Source organism: Anolis sagrei, chromosome 2 (genome assembly GCF_037176765.1).
Source record: "Anolis sagrei isolate rAnoSag1 chromosome 2, rAnoSag1.mat, whole genome shotgun sequence".
NCBI classification, from domain to species: domain Eukaryota; kingdom Metazoa; phylum Chordata; class Lepidosauria; order Squamata; family Dactyloidae; genus Anolis; species Anolis sagrei.
In genome coordinates, this window is record NC_090022.1 from 156,137,749 (window position 1) to 156,163,337 (window position 25,589).

At 39.7% G+C, this 25,589-nt stretch overlaps 1 protein-coding gene across 3 annotated transcripts in view; it reads left to right on the plus strand.

The window, feature by feature from the left end:
• Positions 1 to 25,589, plus strand: part of LOC132768093 (metalloprotease TIKI1) — a 74,962-nt gene that overhangs the window by 44,286 nt on the left and 5,087 nt on the right. For 2 of the 3 annotated variants that reach the window (XM_060763697.2, XM_060763699.2), the window contains exons 3-5: positions 7,310 to 7,456; positions 10,478 to 10,652; positions 24,711 to 24,801. In XM_060763697.2, coding sequence (XP_060619680.2) covers positions 7,310 to 7,456; positions 10,478 to 10,652; positions 24,711 to 24,801 — 413 coding nt within the window. The remainder of the gene's footprint in view (positions 1 to 7,309; positions 7,457 to 10,477; positions 10,653 to 24,710; positions 24,802 to 25,589) is intronic. The other variant, XM_060763698.2, reaches the window with a different exon arrangement.

The window sequence follows — 25,589 nt, forward strand, 5'->3', positions numbered from 1 at the left end:
AGCCAACTGGGTGGCATTGTTTTGGCCAGTTCATTAACACTATTGTTTGATTTGTAGGACTCTTCTGGTGGGGCACATCAACATTTACTATTGAATCAGTGAACATTTCTCAGAATAAGGGTTAAGATTTAGGCCCTCAATACATACATATTATACTATAATTGTAAAAATCGATGAGTGCATTTTGCCTGTTTATAAGAAAATTTGTTTGGCCTTTAATGGCAACTTCTAGTGGATCAGGATCAGCCAAGACTGAATGCAACCTAGGGATAGGAATCATGTGGTCGTCTAGATGTGACTGGAGTATACATCCCAATGGTCTCAGGTGTATATACACTGTAGAATCAATGCAATGTGACACCACTTTAACTGCCATGGCTTAATGCTATGGGATCCTGGGAGCTGCAGTTTGGTGAAGCACCAGCACCCTTTGACAAAGAAGGTTAAAGACCTTGTAAGATTGCCTCATTTTTGTGAAGTGTGGAAAGCTAGGAGTAGCAGTCCAAGAAATTTACAATCGCCATTCAGAATTTCAAATATGCTATAAAAGCCACATTAGTTCTGTGCCTAATTCTTCCTCTTCCTCCTTGCTATGTGTGGTTCAGAAATGCATAATGCAGGAGTAAATGTTATGTGTGAGTAAATGGCATTAGGTGGCATAGCAAGGCCTCTGACATCAGGCCATGTCACACTCCTCCTCTCCACTACCTGATGCAGTTGAGTTCTCATCCAAAGCTTTGGGTTCCATGCAGTGCTTTAGCTTCACTCTTCCATGCTAAAAAAAAAAAAGTAGATATGAAGCAATACCATCTTGGCCCGGTTCTGTTTTCCATTGCATTTTTCCATTTGAGGAGGTTCCCAAGATCTTTAGTATCAGCACGCAGTATGTTTCCTTTACTATTGTTGCAGTTACTGCTGTTTAATACAAGGAGAGAAGCACACAATGTGAAAATATCACATTGCACCTTTTATTTCTGTGTAAACACCTCGTGATAGAGGTCAAAGAATCAAATTCTCATTGAGGTGGCGGCTGTCTGTTCTTGATAATGTCAACTTGAAAACAGACTCCCATGATTTCTGATTGGAAATAATGCTTCATGTGTTGTTTGCATCCCAAAGGAGGTCTGCTAGGAATTTCTTGTTGCCTGATAGCAAGAGTTTGACAAAGAGGTCAGGGAAGCAGTGAATGAAATGGAAGGCACATTTCAAACTGAGCCTGAATTTATAGTTACTTAGGATCTGACAGAATGTATCCATTCAGGGCCATGGAGTTATTTGACTTTTTATGTGTCACTCTTGAAAGTTTCATGCTGCCACTTACCTACATCTACCCAGTATATGGAATAGACATCAAATCTATCATATCTATATAGTATATGGAATAGACATCAAATAAACGAATGACTGAATTACAAATATAGTACAGATGGTAATTAATTTGCCACAAATATAGTACAGATGAAGATGAAGTACTTTGGCCACATCATGAGAAGAAAGGCAAGCTTTGAGAAGACAATGATTCTGGGGGAAATGGAAGGAAAAAGGAAGAGGGGCCGACCAAGGGCAAGATGGATGGATGGATGGTATCCTTGAAGTGACTGGATTGACCTTGAAGGAGCTGGGGGTGGTGACGGCCGACAGGGAGCTCTGGCGTGGACTGGTCCGTGAAGTCACAAAGAGTTGGAAAATGACTGAACGAATGAACAGCAACATAGTACAGATATCAGGTTCTATATTATTTATACTGGATCTTGGAATTGGGTTGAAAGCAGCATTTAAGCATTCCATGCGCATTTTCTTAAACAATTTATAAACACACTTTTCTGGCAAGTGATGAGTTCATTGTGAAATTTCTTCAGTAGATGGCATATTTCATGGCAAGGATAGGATCCTTCAATGGTGTTTGAAATGCTGTTCTTGTGACCCCTTACAATGGACCAAAGGCAGGTGGGAACAGTCCAAGAACTTTGCAACGCCATGTGTCCCTGGTGATGTTTGAGAAGTGAAATTTGGTTACTGAGGAAATTGCCTTAGTTGCCATTGCAGTAGTATTTGCCATGTAAATGTATGAGACATAGCTTCAAGCCCATTTTAAAAGAGAAAGCCATAATACTTCACAGGATGTCTGTGGGTAAACATGTTTTTGGTAAATGTCTTTTGCTGAAGATTGGATTAGGAGAATATGCAAGGGAAACACTGGCGTAGAACACATACTAATGGGAAACAACCATTGTATAAATTAACGACCCTGTCTGAAATCTTGCCCAGCCTTTTTGTGTACTCATTTTCAGGGTGGTTCCTCATAGTTGCCACTGAAGAACATTCAGGTTATAGGCTTTGAGAAGGGCTTCAAAAGCAGCTGAGAGGCAGGCGTAGCACTTCTAAGGAAACATACACAGCATCTAAGCAGAGTCCTGCTTTTCTTCTCAGCGCTTTGGCATGAACCATTACCATGACAAAAGAGGATTATTGACTTTCATAGCCATGCTGCCTTTGATTCCAGGATCGCTTTGATTCAGGGCAGCAGTCTCCGCTTCCAGCACACAGAGCCCAAGTCCCCAGCGTCCGTCCGTCAGGTGAAGAGAGAGAAGGAGCAGGGGAAGCGAGCCAATTGTTCAAATATCCTGAGTATGTGGGCCAAAACTAGGCCCAGGAGCAATTAAAAGCTGCTGAGCAGTTATCTTGAAGGAAAGGAAGATGTTCTCCCGAAATTCAGGGAGTTGAATAGCTCTTCAGAGTGAGAGCTGAGAACACAGACACAAGCGCATAGCGTACTCAGAAAAGGAGAGAGAAAGAGAGAGAAGATGAGGCAAACGGATCGAACAGATGTGGGAGCTTTTGTTGAGAGGCCTTGGAGGCTAGCGGGGTGGCGATAGGCTAATTTGAGGCACATAATGCCAGGTCCCTTTCATATGTAGAGCAGTGCTTTGATCCGGCCTGGATGAAAGTGATGAAAAGTGGAGAGGATGGCTGGGGGTCTTTTGTCTTTGACAAAAAAGGCATCTGCCGGGCTCTAACTCACCCCCTCCACCCCTTAGCCTAGCAGACTGCTCCAAGAATGCTGGTAAAAGGGACAAGTGTCTCCCCCACCCCTTGCCCCTGACAGCTGAAGAACTCTCACCCAGGAGAATGAGGCCTGCAGCAGTACCTTGACTACAAAGCTTAATCAATTTTTCCACACTACCAAAATTTGGGGGGTGGGGGTGGGTTGTGGGGAAACTTGTGGAAATGGAGAGTTAAACATGAATGTGTGTCAGGCATGCTCACTTGTGGGAAGGTTTTCCATTAATGTTGGTCCTTTTGTTGTCTCGGTATATTCTTTCAGAAGATGCAACAGTCTTGGCTTGACTACAGTTTAATAGGGATGGGATGGCTTGGCATGGGTCATAGGAGATGAGAAATAATTTGCAGAAAGGCCAACTTTCAGGAATTCTGTCTGGAGCGGGTTTTGGAAGAGTAAAATGCAATCCTGTATTGGGAAGCAAAATTGGTATTCAGTATACTTTGCTGAGGCAGAAACTGGAATAAATAAACCCTAACAGTGGGCCATGTAGGACAATCTGTTTTTTATATGACTGTTTTTCACCAGGAACCTGTACTTATGAGACCTTACAATACATCAATGAATCATGCTGGTAGCAGCATATCTTCCATATATAGTCTTCTAAAACTCTTGGATATTTCACTCTCTTCTAGGAAAAATATGCATGTTGCACTGCAAGTTCTTGCAATAACTTTGTTTTCAGTGAATTTCAGGAAGATGTGAGAATTTCTATATACCCAGCATATTATACTACATAGCTCTAGGAATGACTACATAATTATATTGTATAGAATATATTTTTATAACAGCTAAAAGTTCTGTTTTGGCCAACTTTTGATTAGTCATTCTGAAATCTGACACACTGAAGAGATTGGATGGCCCTTGTGGTCTCTTCCAACTCTATGATTATATAATTTATGATTCTACATCAGGAGTGGTCAATCTGGTACCTTCCAGATGTTTTGAGTTACAACTCTGATCATCTTCTGACATTTAGTTATTCTGCCTGGGAACCATAACCTTAAACATCTGCGAGAACTAAGGAGCACAACCCTGATCTACTTACTAGTGACTTTCCATGAAAAGTCAAACTTTTTGCATGGATTACTTTTTAATTATTCTGGTGAAAATCTGTTTTATATTTCTAAAGCAAGGAGATTCAGTTTTTAAAAATGGAAAGCTATCTAATGGAAAATTCCAACAGAATTTTAAGGTGACTTACTTACTTTACTTACTTGATGGGTTGTCACCTTGTCATGGTGAGGGGGCTTGCGTGTTCCAATGAACCCGCGGGCATAACCACTGGAGTCATGTACTCTCAGGGGGTGTCACAGAGGAAGATCCAGACCAAGAACAAGAATTTTAAGGAAGTAATGGCATATAATAGCATACCTTAACTAACATATGCATTGGAGTCCATTCATCTTTTCTTCGTAAGTTTGTGTCCATAGTTTTCAGAATCCATTAAGCAGAATTGCTACTGGAGTTGGGTCTAACATTTGTGAAATTGATAATTTGTGAATTCTGTTAATATTGTCTTTATAGGAATATCTAGGTTCTCCATGTCCAACTTCTGCAGGTGGTTGGTCTTGGAGCCATGCTTAAAGAACTACAGATTCCTTAAGAGGTCTCTTAGGTTAAAAAGGCAGCATTTCTGGGTTTTTTCCCTCCCATTTAGAGGGGTCTTGCTCACTTAACCCCAGCAAATGTGGATGGCCTGCTGTACTGGAGCTCGGTCTCAGCTTTAGCACATTCCCCACATGAGGGCAATAAGAAAAGAGCAGTACACAGTGTTTACCATTTTTAAAAGCTTTAAAAATATATTGAATTAAAGCTTCCACTGTGCTTTGAATGTACAGGCAGTCCCCAAGGTTCTGTAGGTTTGTTCTCAAGTTGTCTTTGTTTGTAAGTGGGAACAGGTACATATTTTCAATGCCGCTGGAGTAATGTTTTTAAAAAATGTACCTGCTCTGACTTAGAAACAAAGTGCACAGTAGAAGCTTTAAAAATTAATGTGAAAAGAGAACTGATATCCATTTAAACTCATACTGACATGAAAACTGTGAATAGGACATGGCGTTTATTTTGGAGGCTCATTTCTAGATAAGGTTGCGTTTTATCCATTATTTCCTTACACACACACTTTTGCCACTGGACATAAACATTTTCCCAGAAGAAAGCCCTTTTTTAAAGTCACAAGTGCAGCAATTTCCTCTTGTTATGAAGCCCTGGAACTGTAGGTCACTTAACTATGTACTAAAGATAAACTTTTCACAAAGGGTGCAGTGTCTGAAGCTGCACCTGGTATCTCAATTGCTTCATTTGATAACCAGAGCTAGAAAACCTGTATTGGGAAGCTTTTAGGTTCTGTTTCTGAATAAAGGGATTCCATTTATAACAGCTATTATCTGAGAGTGATCCTCTGCCATAAAGGTATCAGTGTTTACATTATGTAAAGGGAGACTGGCTCCTTAACTACAGCCTTATCCATCTCCTTGATAAGCTACAACATGTGTGCCATCATTAGTTGTACTGGCATCATGCAGTTTCTGCAACCGTGGCTTTTATTAGCACTGCTCATATCATTGCAGTACTGTCCATATTTGCTTGAAAGTAAATTCCACTGTGTTCTGTGATCCTTCTTTTCCAATAAATATGCATAGGATTTCATTCTTAGGAAGAATACGTGAAAGGGCCTGTGCATCATAGGAAGGAGGTTGCACAAGATTGAAAGAGAATGGTGCCCATCAATATAAGAAAGTAATAATAATAATAATAATAATAATAATAATAATAATCTTTATTTGTACCCCGCTACCATCTCCCCAAGGGATTCGGTGCAGCTTACATGAGGCCAAGCCCAAATTACATCAAACAAAACATCAATAAACACAACATCAATAAACAATAAATGAAATACAAATCATATAAATCACATAAACAAAAAACAATCAATAGTGACATAAACAATTTTAAAAATGGCCGGGCCAAATGTAATAGATTAAAATTGAAAATATGCTGACATCAACAAGGTAAAATATAACTAGGATAGGATTTTTCGGAGAGAAATGAGGGAGCACAGTCCATCCTAAGTCAGTATTAAAGTACATTGTGAGGACATATTGCTGAGAGTTCTCCTCAGAAAACGTATTAACAAGTTGGTTGTCCTATTTCCTGTATGCATTTTGTACACCTATGATCTTGTGCATGGGAAACTACTCACCTTTACTTTGTTTGAGAATCATCAAAACCAAATACAAAAGTGCATTTTGGAATACTGACATTGTAGTTTGTTGTGGCACTAAGGAAGGATGAGTAACAAGCTAGTGTGAATATTAAAATTTGGATAGTAAGGGGAAAGCAGCCGGAGTTCAATCAGCAAAATAGGGTCAATTAATTCTTTTCTTGAGCCTCTTCCCCCCCCCCCCCAACCTTTTTTTGGGCTAAATACTGGAATATTTTTTAATTCGGAATGGGAGATGATCCAGGGCACTGGGGACCCTTTCACATGACACAATTATATTGCTGAGATTCCACTTTAACTGCCATGGCAACATCCTTGAATTTACAGTTTACGGAAGGATACTCCGCAATCTCAGACAGAGAGATCCTTTAGTGCTGCAACAAACTACACAAATGGCAGTATTCCATTGTATATTCATGGCAATTAATGTGGAACCATAGTACTACCACTGTTTGGTGCAAAGGGAGCCAGGACTTAAAATAAGGGAGGCTCCAGATGTTGTTGAATTTCAGTTCCCATATGCTTTGTCTATTGGACATGTTAGTTGGCACTTCGGGAAGTTGAAATCCAATACATATCATCCAAGAGTGAATGATTAAGCAGGCTGCTCCTTCCACCAATGTTTCATTCAGATTGTAGCCTGGCAACCTCATTTTAAAGTGTAGGGGTGACACGGGTTGGGGGAAGCCCCACATCACTCAAGGCAATATATTGACCATTATAAATAAGCTATGTGTGTATGTTTCTCTTCTATCTCCAAAGAACGCTAATTACTCTTGTAACATTCCAACAAAGAGGTCAAGTTAGATAACTCTGAGACCCCCCCCCCCCCCCAGTGCTAACACCAGTGCTCTTCTGATTTTTCAATGGCATCAGTAATCTCCCAGTTTAATAAAAGTTGGGGTAAAGCTGTGGGGTGAAGAGGTGTGGTTGTGGAGTTAACATTCCTATTCACATATCTATTTTCTCAGCTTATGGACTGATGGGGACCTTTGCCTTTTCCTTCCCCTTCCCTTGCCTAGGTGATCTTTGCTTTGAATCAGACTCTTTTGCAGCAAGAGAACCTCCGAGCAGGCAGCCTGCAGATCCCTTATACAACAGAGGACCTGATCAAGCATTACAACTGTGGAGACCTCAACTCCATCATCTTCAATCATGACACTTCTCAAGTGAGTCTTGTCCCTTTACACTGTCAATCACCCTCTCCTGTCAGCTCGCTAACCAGTCAGGATTTCCAACAGACAGGACGTTTGAAAGGCATTACCTTTTGTGCATTATATGAGCTTGAATGCTTTTATGTTCGCTTTGCAGTCCACAATGCTATCACTGCCCTTTCATGAAAGGTCGCTTCTGATTTGCTAGGTAGGCAGGGAGGAAAAGTAGAGCAAGTAGGTGGAAAACCTTTGGCTCTCTGGCTATTTTTGATTTAATATCTGAGAGCACTCATCCATCTTAGTCAATGGTAATGGGAGTATGGAGGCGGTAGTCAGACATCTCAAGAGTCAACTGTTCTCTAGTCCCACAATGCAAAATGATGTCACATATTTTGTAACATAGATTAAATAGGCACCTTTATGCATAACTCTATATTAATTTATTTCAGCAAAAGTGGCATACAACTCAATTGGAGTTACCTCTAAGTAGACGTAATTGGACTGCAGTTACTTAATAAACTTTGAGCTGATATTGTCTTTTCCTTTGACCTCCAGTATCAAAAAGTGCTTGGAAGGATAAGGTAAAGCTAGGTAAACAATGCCATTTTGTACCTGCGAGTACAAGTCTTGTTTTAAAGAACTGAGATAGTTTTCTCATTATTAGATTGTTGTCACCTTATCATCAACAGTCTTGCTCAGGTTTTGCAGACTCAGGCTCATGGATTCCTTGAATTAGTCTATCAATATGTATTATGGGAGTCTACATTTCCTACCACCTGCCTTCTGCCTTACCAAGCATTATTATCTTTTCAATGAATCAAGTCTTCTCATATGTCAAATATGACAGCCTCAGTTTAGTCATCTTAGTTTGTAAAAGGAGTTTAGACTTGATTTGCTCTAGGGCCCATTTATTTGTCTTTTTACCAGTTCAGGCTGTCTGAAGAACTCTTCTATTGATAAAACTAGATAAAAATTTGCCCACTGTCATTCACAACATGGAGATGTCCAGATTAGGCTATTGTAATGTGACTTGCCTTTGAAAGTGATTTGGCAGCTTCAACTAGTACAAAATGAAGTGGTGTGAGTCTGTGTTGGAATTTGTACCGGTTTGCTTCCAAACCTAGGTCAAGGTGTGTGGTGTTCGTTTGGGTTTTTTATCTCTTAAAGCCTGTATGATAGCTCTAAATACCTTAAGGGACATCTTTTCCACCCATTTCAACCTCAAGACCTTTAACTGTAATCAGCGAGTTCCTGTACCATGAGTCACCTTTTTCTTAGAACTTCTGAAATTGTGATCGCTCTCCATAATCATCAGGCCTTCATTTCTACTTCTATTTTAAGTGCTATTGAATACTTTCCTCTACTTCCCCATTTACACATTAATTTACATGGCCTTCCAGCCTCTCTTTGGAAATATGTACAGCATTTGTTATTCTCCTAGACCTTTAAGAAATTCTATTATGGTTCCTACTGAATTGCTTTACAGTTGTATTGATATTTTATAGATAGATAGATGATAGATAGATGATAGATAGATAGATAGATAGATAGATAGATAGAGTTAAGCATGAGTGCCCTATGATTGAATGCACTTTAGACATTCACAGTGATGCAAGCCACTAGCTAGTGATGTCTGTGGCAGAATCTTTAATTTGGGACTTGTTATGGTGTATATCAAAATATTTGTGAGGAACAGGCCTGGGAAAGGATGAAAAGTTGACCTTTAGAATAGGAAGCAGTGGTTTGATCTAGCCTCTGTTTCCTAAAGTAAGGCCAGGGGGACTACAGGGAAATCTTACATTTATAGGCTGCATTGGGTATTGCTATATGACACCTTTTAAAGCAGTTATCAATTAGTCAACAATCAGTCATCAATTAGTTTTGAAGAAAACAAATGCCATAATACAGGGACTCTCTGCTATAGGTGAGTGTGCTACACAGCACAAGTTATATTATGTTGGATATATTTATCTGACATTGGTGCTAACAATGGTCTTCAGGGCAGGTGAGCAAGAACATCAAGACTCTGTCTGTGGCTCACAACGAGAATTAGCAACATGGTAATAGTATTTACCTCAAGGTAATTGTGCTAGGAAATGGCATCTCCCATATGAGCCTCCCCATCTCCTCAGGCCATCTAGGATGAAAGTGTTTCATATTTGTCCTGTTTGGAGTATAGTATGGAAATGAAATAAGATCTGCAAAGTGAAGGTTAAGAAAATAAAGTAGGCACTGTATTGTCGAAGGCTCTCAAGGCCGGAATCACTGGGATGTTGTATGGTTTCCTGGCTGTATGGCTTTGTTCTATCAACATTTTCTCCTGATGCTTTGCCTGCATCTGTGGCTGGTATCGTCAGAGGATCTGTGGCTTCACAGATATGCCACAGAGGCAGGCGAAACGTCAGGAGAAAATGCTGCTAGAACATGGCCATACAGCCTGGAAACCACACAACACCCCAAAGTAGGCACTGTTGGGACATTAAGTAGAACCTAGTTGTACCTGTATAGCAAGACTTGGCCTTGTCAGGACTTTTACTTCAGTTAAGGGGCTTCCAGAGTTACATGGCCTCTGGTGAGTCTCATCTTTTTCTCGTCTTGGTTTTATAACATTTCTCACGATGTCTCTTCCTTCTGTAGTCCCTTGGTTTGTTATTTAGGGAAAAGAAACACTAGATCTCAGAAGGATAACTTCTGGCATTGTAGAAATGCAATTTCAAATTTTAAATTAAAAGCTGTTCATCAATATTTCCCCAGACCTTGGAAGAATTACTTTTTGAACAGTACCCAAAATCACCTGGCCAATATGACCACCATGATGGTAGAGAAGACATTCTAAAATTAAAAATAGTAATTTTTCCAAATTCTTCATTTTCCTGCCCATTGCAAGTAGAGACCGTAGAACTGGGGGAAAGGCAAGGAAGTACTGAATTCAGTTATGTTATGTCATGTAATTGCTTTGCTAAGCAGTTGTTGTGAAGGCACTGGTTGGCAGCATCTATGTTTCTTAAAAATTCTTTTGTTTCACTTCTTTCATAGGTTCCAAACTTCATCAATGCCACTCTGCCGCCACATGAACGCACCACTGCTATGGAGATTGACAGCTACTTCCGTCAGGAGCTTATCTACAAACGGAATGAGCGAATGGGCAAGAGGGTGAAAGATCTATTGGAGGAGTATCCTGACAAAAGTTTCTTCTTTGCATTTGGAGCTGGTGTGTATGTCCCAAGTTTTTTTAACTCTTAAATATCAAGTACCAACATTAAATTTGGTTTTGCTGATACTGTACAAACACAGAATTTTCATATATAGAAGCCTGCGTAAAGGGTTGGGTAACTTATGGTCAGCTCTTCAGACTTCGTTGGATTTCATCTCCCATCATCTCTCCCTTTACTATGTTGATTAAGGTTCTGAGAGCTGAGAGAAAACAATAACTATGACCTTAACATTTGACTGTACCTGCTTTACAAGCATTGAAATATGACCTGCTTGCCCAGACTTTAGAAAAAAAAATGTGGATCCACTAAATGCAGTACTGAGAGCAGTTGTGTGGTTGGCCAAAAAATAAGTGCCTATAGTAGTATTGCTTTCAGACTGTATAGAGTTTTCTTAAGGCATTACTTAACTGTGAAACCAGGGATATGGAAAGTGTGTCTTCAATAACTATCTAAAGCAAATATGAACTGCTACTGAAATTGGATGTTGTAATCTCATAGTCACCATAATTCAGTGGCAAACTGCAACAGGAGTTTGTAGTTCAATGTAGTTATGAACTCAAAAATTGGAAATGTAATGGTACGAACAATCCTGACTTCAGTATTCAATGCTACATTTTAATAGTTGAGCATTTTGTCTAGTTCCTTCTTAGCTCTTCTTCCAAGTCGTAGTCTTGGCGTGTAGGTAGGAGAGGTTCCTCTGCTCTCTGATTTTGTTAATCACAACTGCTGAGAATTGGGGCTTTTTTCTAGCCTCATGGCTAGAAAATGGGACAGAATGTTGAGAGCTTGCACTCTCTCACACATTCTCTCTTTATATGTAAATATATATGCCAAAACTTTACTTTTCCTTGGATGTTGAATATAAAATAGGAACAATTCTATTGCTCTATTATTTTGGCTTATGATACGCTTCAGACCCAGAAATCACTGCTTCATAGTTAACTTTTTCTTTGGAAACAATCTGAATGCATCAAACATATCATTTTCTATATAGTTGTCTAGCTGGTGTCCTGGCTTGTAATTTGGATTGTAGCCTGAATCTTTTTCTGTCCAGAACAATTTTTTAAAATGCATGGATAGCTTTTACATAGTCATGTATTTTATTTTTCTTAGTTTTTTTGCTGGTGCTTTGGATGTGTGTCTGATTGCTTTCCGTTCTTTGAATGCTCTTCTCTTGTTGAGTTTCTATTATGGAAGCAATTACCAAGTGCCAAGACGAATCAGCTCAACTATTTATTATGCCAGTATGTGGTTTAGTGACTGTCTTACATGCCTAGTCTTATAACTGCCAACTTGAAGCTGTCTCCCAAGTGAAGTTTTTCCATTTACCTCAATGGCTAGCAGAATACCAGTGCAGTTACTCTAATTTTAGTGAACTTTCTTAGGGAATCTACAAGATTAAAAAGTTGTTTAATTCTTTTGTTTCCTTTTGGGTCAAACCACAGTTACAAATAATCTTAACTTTATCAGGTACCCATTCTTATATTTCTATGGCCTGTACAAACGTAAGGAAGCACCTCCTCACATGGGCATTTGCGTAGGCTTATAGACATATTCATTACCAAAATGCTGGTGTAATATGTCACTAAAAGAAGGGCAAAAGGATGCATTTATTGTAAAATTTGCAATTACTTTTTGCAAATTGTAGAATAAATGCACAAGAAATACACAAGAAACTAGCAATTTTCTAGTTTCTTGTGCACCTTCAAATCAAGGCAAACATACCATGGGTTTTTCATTGCAAGATTTTGTTCTGAAGGGGTTTGCCATTGCCTTCTTCTGAGCCTGAGAGAGTGTGACTATCCAGGGTCATTCAGACAGTTTTCATGGTCAAGCAGGGATTCAAACCCCTGGTCTCCCAGTGCCCTAGTCCAATATTCAATTCATGTATTTACAAATAATTATTAATATTCAAAGAGAAATTCATTGAATACCCTTATACTGTATGGGAGACAGTGACCTATGCATACACAGTCTGAAGTCCGGGCACTTAGTGTAAATGAACATCACAGTCCCATCTCATATTTCTTTATTCTTTTACAAAATGTAGACTGGACAGCCCTTTCAACACAGGATGCCTTCAAATTTAAGACTGTCCTGTGTAGAATAGGGTGCCTAACCATTTTATGTGTCCTTTTTTCCTCAGATTGGCAGATGATGCCTTGCACTTCTGATCATATGTCAGATTATCAGGGTGTTGAGCAAGATATTCATAACTATGGCACCTCTTCTTTCAAAATGTTTTTTATTTGGGAAGGCTTCTTATGAGGAAAGGTAGACTTGGGTGTTAGTTTAAAACTTTCTTGCTTGAATTGTGAATGTTTTGTTTTGAACAGTCAGGTTGTGTTGGAATATATTGCTGAGTTATTGTATGCTGTTTCAGATATCTCAGAGAAAAGCAGAGAAGGTTTAATTTTTTAAGAAACTACATGGAAATTAGGCTTCACTCACCAAGGTTCCTCTGGACACAGGTAGGCAATATACACCTGTGGCCAATAGAAGGGGAAAACTTGACAAGCTGCTAAATGCAATATAGTGCTGTTCCTGTGTGTGAGTTTCTGTATATTGTTAGCAAAGTAGGAGAGGTAGCTATTTTTTCAAAACCATGGAAGGAAGTAAAACTCAATCTGTCACCCATATCAACATATCAGGCCTCGTTATGGGGTGGATACGGCGTTGTTTGCCATAGTGGAGGGCCTACACTGGAAACTGTACAGAGTATGTCCTCATTAGTTCTGCTGAACGTTTCAGTGGCTTTCAATACCACCAACCATGTTTTCCTCCTGAGCCACTATTTTGGGATGGGATTTGAGTGGACTATTTTATTTTTTCTAGGAGGTCCACACTCTAAAAGTAATGGCTAGGGAACTCCTGTTCAACATCCTGGGCATGGGAAAGATTTACAGAGATTTCAGATTCAGCAACATCAGAATACTGATGATGCCTATCTCCATCTCTCCTTTGAAATTTAATCCAGACCAGACAGGGATGCTTCTGGTCAGTCAAAAGTTAACTCAGGGAATTTAACCTGAAGTGGATGAGATTACACTTATTTGAAGCTTCAGGTTATAGCTTGGGCATAGTCCTGGAAATTCAGGTTTCAGTGATGGCCAGGAGTGAATTTGCACAAGTGAACCCCTTTATTGTGGTCGGATATGGAACACTAACATATGCCATTATTACATCCCAGTTGTATTACTGTAGGGCACTCTATGTCTACTGCCTTTGGAAACTTCAGAAATATTTGTAGTTCCAAATCATTGCAGCTAGTTTGCCAACCAGGGCTGATTTGAGGAAATAACTTCAGTGGCTGCCAGTCCATTCCTGGGGAGAATTCAGGATGACCTGCCAAATGTTATATAACTTGGGGCCAAACTATCTGAAAAACCATATCTTTATATGAGTCTACCTGAGTTTTGATATAATTTATCTTAATCCTACCACCATGATAGGTATGTCTAGTGAGGGTCTGAGTGAAAATTTTCTCAGTGGCCTTTTCCAGGGAGTGAAATCCTCTTCTGAGAGGGGCTTGGTTCATTCCATTAATTATTCATTCATTCCATCCCAATTCTACAACCTTGCCCTTGGGGAGAGAGAAGAAGGGGCAAGCACAGCTCCATCATGCCTAGGCCCTAAATCTGATGAAAGCCCAACTGCCTCTACTACATACAGGCTCAGAGTGAGAGAAGAAGAAGCAAGCATAGCTCCATCATGCCTAGAGCCAGGTGCATGGTGGAACTGTGCCTTCCTCCTCCACTCTTCCCTTCCGCTCTGAGGCTAGGGCAGTGGCAGATGGAATAATTAGGTTTCCCTTTCTTCTGCCTGATGAACTCCAAGAGAACATGGTGTCTTCTGCCCTAGTTTCCACTATTTCCACTTCATTACCTAGCAGTGGTTTTTTTTTTTTTTTTTTGGTTGTTGGTGGTGTCACTTAGGTTCAAGATAGTCATTCCCCTTCTTGCTTCTTCCGTATTCTGGGAAATTAATAAAACAAGAGAAGAGTTTGTTGAACCTTACATTCTTGACAGTGTTTGATCTACAGTGGACATCTGTAAGGTTGAAATATCCAATCATAATCCATACCTATTCCTTCTGAATGTTTGATAATCTCATTAAGGAAGAAATTCTCCAAGTCTTTAAGGTTGCCTTGGAGGCCTTATAGCAAGTATCTACAGTGATGTCTCTGTTGTTACCCTCTTCTATAGTTTTGTCTTTCCAACTTCCCTTTCATGCTGTAAAATTATGATTCTCCCCAAATCTGTACACATTTCATATGTAGAAAAGCACTCCTTTTCCGATCACTATATTACAGTCAGAAGTCTTTTTCCGTCATGTTTCAGTAATGCATATTAAATCATATTTTCCCTTCTTCGTTAAGAGTTCATCTTCTTCTCATTAATTTTCATGCATTTATATAAAGGCATCCAAAATGATTATTAATTTCCTTCAAATGCTTCCTTGTTTCTTTGTCCTGCCTATTGGTAGATTCCCACTGACCCAGTTCGTCCTGCATCATTGACATAGTTGTTCCCAGTACTTGATTACCCTCATAGTCTGATAGTCAATTGCAGGCTATAATTTTCAGTGCCCCCCAAAGCAGCCAGAAGTTATAAGAATGTCACTTATATTTACACCAAAATGAAGGTAGAATATCATTGTGTTGTTGTTGTTCATTTGTTCAATCATTTCCGACTCTTCGTGACTTCATGGACCAGTCCACGCAAGAGCTCCTTGTCGGTCATCACCACCCCCAGCTCCTTCAAGGTCAATCCAGTCACTTCAAGGATACCATCCATCCATCTTGCCCTTGATTGGCCCCTCTTCCTTTTTCCTTCCATTTTCCCCAGCATAATTGTCTTCTCTAAGCTTTCCTTTCTTCTCATGATGTGACCAAAGTACTTCATCTTGGCCTCTACTATTCTTCCTTCCAATGAGCAGTCACGCTTTATTTCTTAAAGTGTGGACTGGTTGGATATTCTTGCTGTCCAAGGCACTCTCATTGAATATCATTGTAACATCCTCATAGTCTCAAAATGCTAAATATGGCTCTCTGACATTGGTGTGTGCTAGTACTTGATAGAAAATAACTTAAAATATTACTTTTAACCAATTTTCCTGCTTAAATGTGGGTGTTGTAAAGCCTCAAAATCCAAACAGGGCAGGATGAGCCAGCAACTGAACTGTGTAATATTTCCTTTCCACCAGTGAAATATTTGTAATTTAAATTGTTTTCTCAGTTATAAACCGATAATAAAATAGTTGTTTGTATTGTGGCTGTAACACTTGGTTTATTTTACAGTTTCAAGAATGTGTCCTCACTGTAACTTCTTCACAAGTGCAAGATGCATTGGGATGCGGATTTCTTAAAGCATCGTTTTTAGCATGATGTCAGTCTCTAAAAGAAATTCAGTGATCAATATATTGTTGGGTCTGAAAGCACAAATTATTCAGAGTTTCTTGGAAGAATGGCAGTAGGATAAGACAAAGCCCTGAAACATCCTGCTCATTACAGCTGTGACATTTCACCTCCTCTTGCTCTGGATTAAAGCCTGTGCCTTGTTTATTCTTTAGTAGATGATCTGGCAGAGTTGATACATGCAAGAAGGTCCTGCTTCTCCCCTCTTTTGAGTTTGAACATAGAAGAATAGAGATCGATGGCTGCCTACCCCCTGCCAGAGTAAATTGACCTCTCAAATGCATCAGTTCACCTAGTTGGTATGGGGATAATGGAGAGAGTTGAGTACAAAAGGGAAGGGGGGCTCCTTTTCTCTTTGGGGGCATTCAAGTGTGCTAGGCCAAAATAGGAAACAGGTGAAAAAGGCCCTCCCCTCTTTCCCTAACATGCTTCTGTTGGCAGAATCTCACATCAAGGAAGCCTGTTTGATCTCATACTTCGGGAGGGTGAATCCCGTTCACACGTAGATTTTTTATAGTTTTCTTTAAAGGGAGTGGGGGGATGTTTTAAGTGGATGGATAGATCTCTTACAGAGAAGTAGCTCTCTATTGTAGGGCCCAAGCATTGCGGAAAAGAATCAAAGTATTAACTCAACACATCTTTACAAGGTTTGGAGAAAATGCCAAACACTTGGTAATACAAAAGGGAAGGCTCTTGTCCAAGCTTAATCTTAATTATTTGATTCTGGGAGTGTGGGCAGATGCGTTAACACAAGAGGGTGTAGTGCACTGGGTGTATGGATTGCCAAGCACTGGTACATTGTTGAGAGAAAACAATGCAAGTCTCATTAAATGCAGTTTAAAAATGGTGAGGTGGGGTTTGGGCGAGGATTTGCACGCGTGTGCTTTTTGTATGTATGCCTGCTTATTTTCTATTGCTTTGTTTGTCTTGCTCCCACATTTTCCCACAATTATTGAGAATGTTTCTCTTTGATCTTGTGGCCTGATCAGTTACTCCCTAATATTTGTTGAGCACTCCTATTTTGAGTAATTCCCCTCTTAAAGGAAGAGTGTCATTGGAGTTTAAAGAGTGTTGTGTGCAGAGTAATCCTGTATGTCTTTGGTGAGAGCTGAGTCACACTGCATGCAATGAAGTCTACTTCCACATAAGTGTGTATAAGTTTGTAACCTTAATGATTCCATCATAGATTGCTTGACAATTTGAATGCGGGGTACTTATTACAGGGCTTCCACTGAACTGTAATAATAGCATGTTATGTTTTCTTTTTGGTAAAATATATTAATAAAAATGTGGAGCATACCACAATTGCATCATCAGTTTCTGCTTTCATTGGTCTATACATCTCTGTTGCCAATAGGAGAAGAGGAGGGGTGCACAGACAAGCAAGAAATCTCACACAAGGAGGAACTAAATACTTCTTTAGGAGACAATACTTAAGCAAATGGACCCTATTCTTTTTCTAGCATAAAAGTTACTCTGCTTTCTGAAACCTGTGTTAAATCCAGTTTAGGATTTCTGAAGTGAAGTGAGGTTCCAGCTAAGGGCAAATGTCCCCTTCTCTCAGTGGCTGATACTCAAGGAGTAGTACAACCAAAAGTATTTTTAACACAAAAATGAAAGAGAGAGAGAGAAAAAAAAAACCAGAACTGTTTCTATTATTGTGATTTTATTAATTTGGCATTATTTGCTTGGCAAGTTTAGCTTGGCAAGTTTTTAAAGTTGTACAATTAATTTAATTCTGCTGGATTCGCAGAGGAAGGCGAAAAACCTCCAGGATCTCTGGCCAATCTGCCCTGGAGGAAAATTCCTTCCTGACCCCAAAAGTAGCAGTCAGTGCTATCCCAGGTACGTCAGCAACAACCACAGACCTCTACTGCATTGACTCTTGCTCGGGTGACTAAAAACCCTCCCTCTTGCCTTAAGGCTCAGAGAACAAGCCCTGATACCCATTTATGCTGTATTGCTTCCTCTCTCCTCTCCACAACAAAAGCTGACCCAGATCCTCAGATGATTCTTTTTTGAAGGCACCAGACAACGACCAGGTCCACCAGTCTGGAATGATGACTTTTCTTGGAAGTTCTCTCTTCTGGTCAGTATCATCCTCTTTTCTCTTCCATGTCCAAGAAACACTTTCCCAACATCATTCCGCTACAAAATATCTAGCCTATGAGTTGTTGTTATTCGTTCAGTCGTTTCTGACTCTTCGTGGCCAGCCCACACTAGAGCTCCCTGTCGGCCGTCACCACCCACAGCTCCTTCAAGGTCAATCCAGTCACTTCAAGGATGCCATCTTGCCCTTGGCCAAAGTACTTCATCTTTGCCTCTAATATCCTTCCCTCCAGTGAGCAGCCGGGCTTTATTTCCTGAAGTATGGACTGAATGGATCTTCTCGCAGTCCAAGGCACTCTCAGAACTTTCCTCCAACACCACAGTTCAAAAGCATCTATCTTCCTTCGTTCAGCCTTCCCTAAGGTCCAGCTTTCACATCCATAGGTGACTTTGGGGAATACCATTGCTTTAACTATGCAGATCTTTGTTGCTCACTATTTTATTGAGCTTGGACATTGCTCTCCTCCCAAGAAGTAAGTGTCTCCTGATTTCCTGGCTGCTGTCTGCGTCTGCAGTAATCTTTGCAGCTAGAAATACATAGTCTGTCATTGCTTCCACATTTTCTCCCTCTATTTCCCAGTTGTCAATCATTCTTGTTGCCATCATTTTGGTTTTTTTGACTTTAACTGCAACCCAGCTTTTGCACTTTCTTCTTTCACCTTGATTAGAAGACTCCTCGGGTCCTCCTCACTTTTGGCCATCAAAGTGGTGTCATCTGCATATATAAGGTTGTCATCATCATCATCATCATCCTTTTCTTGCCCATCTCTCACAAAATGGGATATCATTGTGTTTTCAACCTTTCCAGCACTTAAGGAAACTTGTGAGATCAAGAACTTCCATTGGGCTTACTGGTGAATCCTAATGTATAGTCCTTTTATTCTTTTTCTTTTTTCACATTGTTTACTTTGTTATGTATTTGCATCTGTTTCATCCTCCTCCTCCCCTTTTCATATTTTGCTGTTACAAGCCAATTGTAAACCATAGAAATCCTAGCATTTCCTTCAGGTTCTGGCATATTTTAGGATGTAATTGGAGTTATTTGCCTTCTTATCTTTTGGTTGCAAATACCATTGTTGTCTAATGTAAAGTTCTGGGTTCAAGTCCTATTCCCATTCATCCACAGGAGTCTGATGTGCTGCAAGGAAAATAATGCATTATGCATCATTGATAGTACCTGAATAGAAAAAGGAGATGTTGCAAATGGATTCTAGAAATTTTAAATCTTTTGTTTCACCTTATGTCATGGGATGCTGCACTCAGATATTTCCAGGTATTTTCAATATGACGGTTATCCAACTTCCCCCAATAGTTGAGAAGATTCAATGTGAATAGCTGTTGACCTGATTAAACTTGGAGGAAGCTGACTGGGCCCCAAAGTGACATAGGGAATATTTTCCTGGAGCACTGGATTCATCCATATACTTGTGACCTCTGGGATCAAGGAATACTCATATTTTGGGTCATCAGGTTCCCTTCCTGAGAGGTCTTGACTTGAACTTTGTCTTAGGAACATCTTCACACTCAAATACCAGAACTGCAAAGGAAAGGAATCAAAGCCATCTTGTGTTTGTAATCTATAGAGACTAGAAGGGAAGGGGAAAGAGATTGTTCAGAATTCATACCTCGAGTGTTACCTTTGCTAAAAAATAATTTCTCTCATAACCTATCCTTTGGGCAAAATTCTGATAGTCCCAGTTGACTTCAGTATCAGGTGTGCAATCCTATGAAATTCACCCAGATGTGCATCTGCTTCATACCCAGTTGTTAGAAATCACAGAAAGTGGAATTAAGGAGGCTTTGATTCAATGCCTAAGTAATGTCTTCACATTTTGCATCACAGCATAGATCAAAGATGCCTGCTGCAACAGAAATACAAACATAAACTTCACCTGACATTTACAGTTTAAATAAACAGAAAGGGAAGTGGAATTAAATGGAAAGAGAGAACAGTGTGAATACCTTTGTGAGTTTGCTTCAGGTGAGTCCCAGATGCTCATTTCTTCTGCTGGTTGTCTCATTGAAGTCTTTTCAACATGAGAAATACAATACCACTTGTAGCTCCTATTCCTCCAGGCAAACGTCCAGCGCTTTTGGTGTTCTTCTGAGACATATCAGCAGTGTTTAAACACTGTGTGTTCAGGAAACTAATTCCAGCAAATCCCTTACCTGGTGGTTGCAAATCATACCCGTGAATCTTCTACTTCATGAGCAGACTCTCGGATGCTGTGCAGTCAAGAAGCTCATTCTGGAAATCTCTTAGCTTGGTGATTGCAAATCATTCCCATGAATCTGCTATTTGGTGCACAGATTCTTAGATTATGTGTGTTCAGATGATGTTATCTGGTGATTGTATATAATTCATACAGATACCTTGCCTGGTGTTTACAAATCATCTGCTTCATGCACAGTTGCTTGGATGTTAAGTTTTGTAGCATTGTTTACATTTTACTATGGGCTTCTTGGTTCATGTATGCTCCCTGATGCAAACCCTTTTCGTTCTCTTCAATAATAAATTCCTTAGTAAAACTTAATATGCCATGTTTATAATCAACGGAGGGAAAACGTTGTGTTGTGGATCCTTGCTACGTGTCTTCTGCTGCCTCATTCAGGCCCTGGCTGCATAAACAAAATACATTATACTCATATTGGCTACTATCCTGGCATACAACATTTGTGATTATTCACATTCCAACTGGTTCTTTGGCCTTTAAACCACTTAAAAAATAATGCCCCTTCTTACGCATTCTGGCCCAGAAAAATGCAGGGAACAAAACCAACCTTTCTGCATGGCATTCATAGACGTTGCAAAGGTCTTTGACACCATGAAATTACAACGCTCTCTGAAACATCCTCTTGAAAATCAGATGCCTTGATAAATTTGTGGACATCCTGCAGCTTCTCCATGATGACAACAGTCTTTCTATCTTCATTGCTATGATTCTTCACCTCGAACAGATGGCAAATGCTTTAACCTCAGTAGGCTGAATAACTTCTGTTATTGAACTCCAATATGCTGATGATAACATAATCTGTCTTCATTCAGAGGAAGAGCTACAAATCATTTTAAACACCGTCACAGAAGCATATGAAGAATTAAGGCTGTCACTGAACATCGAGAAAACCAAAGTGCTCTACCAGTATCAGTGCTGAATTACAACACCACCTGAGCTCTGCAAGTACTTTTTTCGAATGAGAGTATTGAGACATTTGTAGGGATACCAAGATGCTTGTTCATAAAGCTATTGTCCTTCCAACTCTTTTGTACGCTTGTGAAACATGGATTGTTTACAAATGTCCCCCTCAACTCCTGGAAAGGTTTAATTAATGTTGCCTTCAAAAAAATCTCGCAAATCTTTTGGGAAGACAGGCAAACAAACGTCAGCATTCTGGACAAAACTAATATCAGCATTGAAGCGATAATTTTCTGCCATCAACTTCACTGGACTGGCCATAATGTCTGAATTACCCAATCACTTTCTCCCAAAGCAGTTACTTTACTTTCAGCTCAAGATTGGAAACTGGAGTGTTGGTGGACAACAAAAGAGATTTCAAGATGAGCTTAAAGCTAAATGGAAAAATGTGGTATAAACGCAGAACTAGGAATCCCAGACCCTCGAGCATTTTTAATTGGACGTCATCTGTTACCAACAGTGCTATGGATTTTGAAAATGCACAAATAAAGGGTTAAAGGGTAAGTGTGCCAAGGGGAGTTTGCATCAAGCAAACCCTTGTCGTGATCTCCTTTCTTTTTGGAAATCTGTATCCTCATTGTGGAAGTCTATGTGGATCCAGAATAGGTCTCTCCAGTCACGGACCCTCTGCCAAGACTCTACCCTTGGAAGACAGTCATACTCATCCATCAGTAATTTCCTAAAGTAGGTGGGAAGGACCACATGATGATTCCCACCAAGAGATCAGCCACAGACTAATTTTTAATATTCATTTGATGCTGATGTATATTAAAGGAAAAATATGTACATCTACATATATTGCAGTTAGAAGAAGCAATAATGTGAACAGGGAATAATTTTTTTTCATAAGAGAAGTTGTAGAATCATAGAATAATAGAGTTGGAAGAGACCACATGGGCCACATAGTCAAGCCCTCCTGCCATGCAGGAAAAGCAAAATTAAAGCACGCCTGACAGATGGCCATCTAGCTTCTGTTTAAAAGCTTCCAAGGAAGGCGCTTCCACCACACTTGGAAGTTGAGAGTTCCACACCTAAACAACTTTTACAGTCAGGAAATTCTTCCTAATGTTCAGGTGGAATCTCCTTTCCTGTAATTTGAACCCATGTGTGAATTTCACAGATGACCACTAAAAGAAACTTGGTTACAGGTAAGTGACCCAGTCTTCCTGGCTCACACAGAAGATGATTCGAAAGCATGATAGTTACCTGAATCGTCCCCAGTTGCGCAATGAGCCCCCAGTGGTGCAATGGGTCAAACCCTTGTGCCAGCAGGGTTACTGACTGTCAGGTTGGCAATTCAAATCTGGGTAGCAGGGTGAGCTCTCATCTCGGCTCTAGCTTCCTATGTTGGACATGAGAGAAACCTCCCACAGGATAGTAAAATATCAAAACATCCGGCGTTTCCCTGGGCAACATCCTTGCAAACGGCCAATTCTCTCACACCAGAAGCGACTTGCAGTTTCTCAAGTCACTCCTGACACGAAAAACAAAAAAAACTGAACCACACAGCTGCATTCATTTCCTAACAGAGATCAAAAGGCAGTTTTGCTTTAGGAGGGAGATGTTGCCCAGTTGGTCTATTCCGGGTCTTCAGGACACATTGCACCATTGTGTGTCCATGTGACATGTGACTTAATGGTGACTCCATACATTTCATAGAGTTTTCTTAGGCAAGGAATCCTCAGATGATATTTTGGCAGTCCCGTCCCCTGAAACATTGCCATGCTATGCTGTTTGAAACTGCATTATATGGTCAGTGTAGACCAGACCTGTGCAACATATGAATTGTGGATCAGATGCAGCCCACAAAGGACTTCCCTGTGGCATACGGAGGCATTAGGCATACTTCTTTTAGAAGGTGGTCAGTGAAGTTCAGTCAAATGGGGGCAGATTGGTTGGCCTTGAGTTTCCCAGTACAGTACTATCAGTGGGGAGCTCCCCTCTGCAAGCAGTAATGTCACCCTATTCCTTGTCCAGCTGTTAACTTTGCCCTAGCCTGGATTTGCCAGCTGCACACACTTTACACTTTGGATTTAGTGGTAAATCGATGGCTGATTAAAATATATATAAAAGATAATTGAATTGCAATGGTTTTATTGCTCAGTGTCAGCCAATAGTGCTGATAGAAGAAAAGTTTGACTGTACCTTTCTCTGAAGCAGAGAGTGTGGTGCATGCCCATGAGAATGTGACTCACTCAAGACAACCATTCACTAACTAGCTTATGTACCTGGTGTTGTCTGGGTATCCATTTTCTAATGCTAATTATTGGACATTCCAATTGTTAGCCTTATAATTTTATGATTGCTAAGCAGTACAAGCTTGAATGCACTTTTCAGGTTTTCTTACTATTTACATTTGTTTAATTAGCAAAGTATTTTTTCATGTGATTTTGTAATAAAAGTCTTACCTAATATTTTAATTAATTGATATACATTGACATTTCCCCTTTTAATAATATAGTTTATTTGCACAATAATGTATCCATTAATTATACCTTCACTCAGAAGGTGAGGTGCTGAAAACCTATGTTCAGCCCAAAAAGCTTTTGACTATTTTAATTTTGGCCTCTTGCTCCTGCCAAGTTGTACAGGCCTGGTGTAAATCATGAAAAACTATGGATTGCTCATTAAAAATGGGTGAGCTTGTACTATCAATGCTGTCCTCTTTAAATAGAGTGGATACATGAAAATAAGGGAACAGTTCAGATAATTTGAAGAGTAATATGGAAGAAGGGCTTTAGTAGGTGTAGCTGCACACCTGCCATACTTACCTTTGTAACAGAACTATTTATGTGGTCAGACCAACCACAGAACATTTGCGCTCCTCTCGCAGACCACAAGCATTATGCTGACAACAGATTATATATTATTGTTCTATAACGTATTAGCAATGTTTATTACTGATCTCATAGTTATGGCCCATACAGATGCTAAACAGCCAGAGGGCCACTCGTTGCTGGAAGAAAATATATAAACAGAGGAAACCATGTGAATTGGTGCTAAATACTGCATATTCCAGCTGGGGTGAATCAGGTTTTGTAGCTTTTTGCTTCATCCTGATAAAAAAAAGTGTGAAAAGTGTCCAATATAAAATAATGTATACTGCAGCTAATGACCCACAAAATAGTCACCAGTATTTCATAATAGATGGATATTCATCAGTAGTAATTCAGTAAATCAAAATCCAGGTTTGTCTGATCTACTGCGTACTTCTATAGTGCTATCTTCTTGCAGGAAGACATTAAAACAAATGTCCTTGTAGGTTTTGTGAAGTACTCTAACTTGTACATTTCCCCTAATATTGCATATTTTATTCTTTTTGTTTTTGTTTTTAGGTCATTTCATGGGCAACAATACAGTAATAGATGTTTTGAGAAGAGAAGGATATGGAGTTGACCATACTTCTGCTGGACAAGCCATCAACAGGTAACATCTTCATCTTCAAGTTTGACATCATATCCCATAAAGAGTGGGATTTTGAATATTTTCAGATTTTGGAATGCTTGTATTTGCATATCGATATAAATAAAAATGTAATGTTCATTTGTGAGATTAACATAACTCAAAAACCATTGACACCAAATTTGGACGCAATACACCTATCAGGCCAATGAGTGACCATCACTCATAAAAACACTTAAAAAACACAGTGGAAGAGAGCAATTTTTTTAAAAAATACATTAGAACACATGTGCAAAACCACATATATAGACATATACACATACATACACACACACAAAAAAATACACACAGGCTGGGCAACAGCAACGCGTGGAAGGGTACGGCTAGTATCTACATAAAAGGACCCAAGTAAACTCAAACTTCACGTTCCATGCATATTTTGCACATATCGTCTGAAAGTAATGTTATGCAATAATATTAATAATTTTGTGCATGAAATAATGTTTGTTTACATGAAATCATCAGAAAACAAAGATATGTCAGCCGCCCGTTTGGACAATTTTGGATTTTGGAATATTTCAAATTTCAGAATTTTACATAAGCGATACTTAACTTACATAGTTTGGGCAATGTATACAATACTCAGTAGTTTACATCCACTGATCTGGCCGGGGTGGTCCATGCCTTGGTCACCTCTAGATTGGACTACTGTAATGCGCTCTATGTGGGGCTGCCCTTGAAAACGGCTCGGAAATTTCAATTGGTCCAACGGGCAGCAGCCAGGATGTTAACTGGTGCTCCTTACAGAGAGA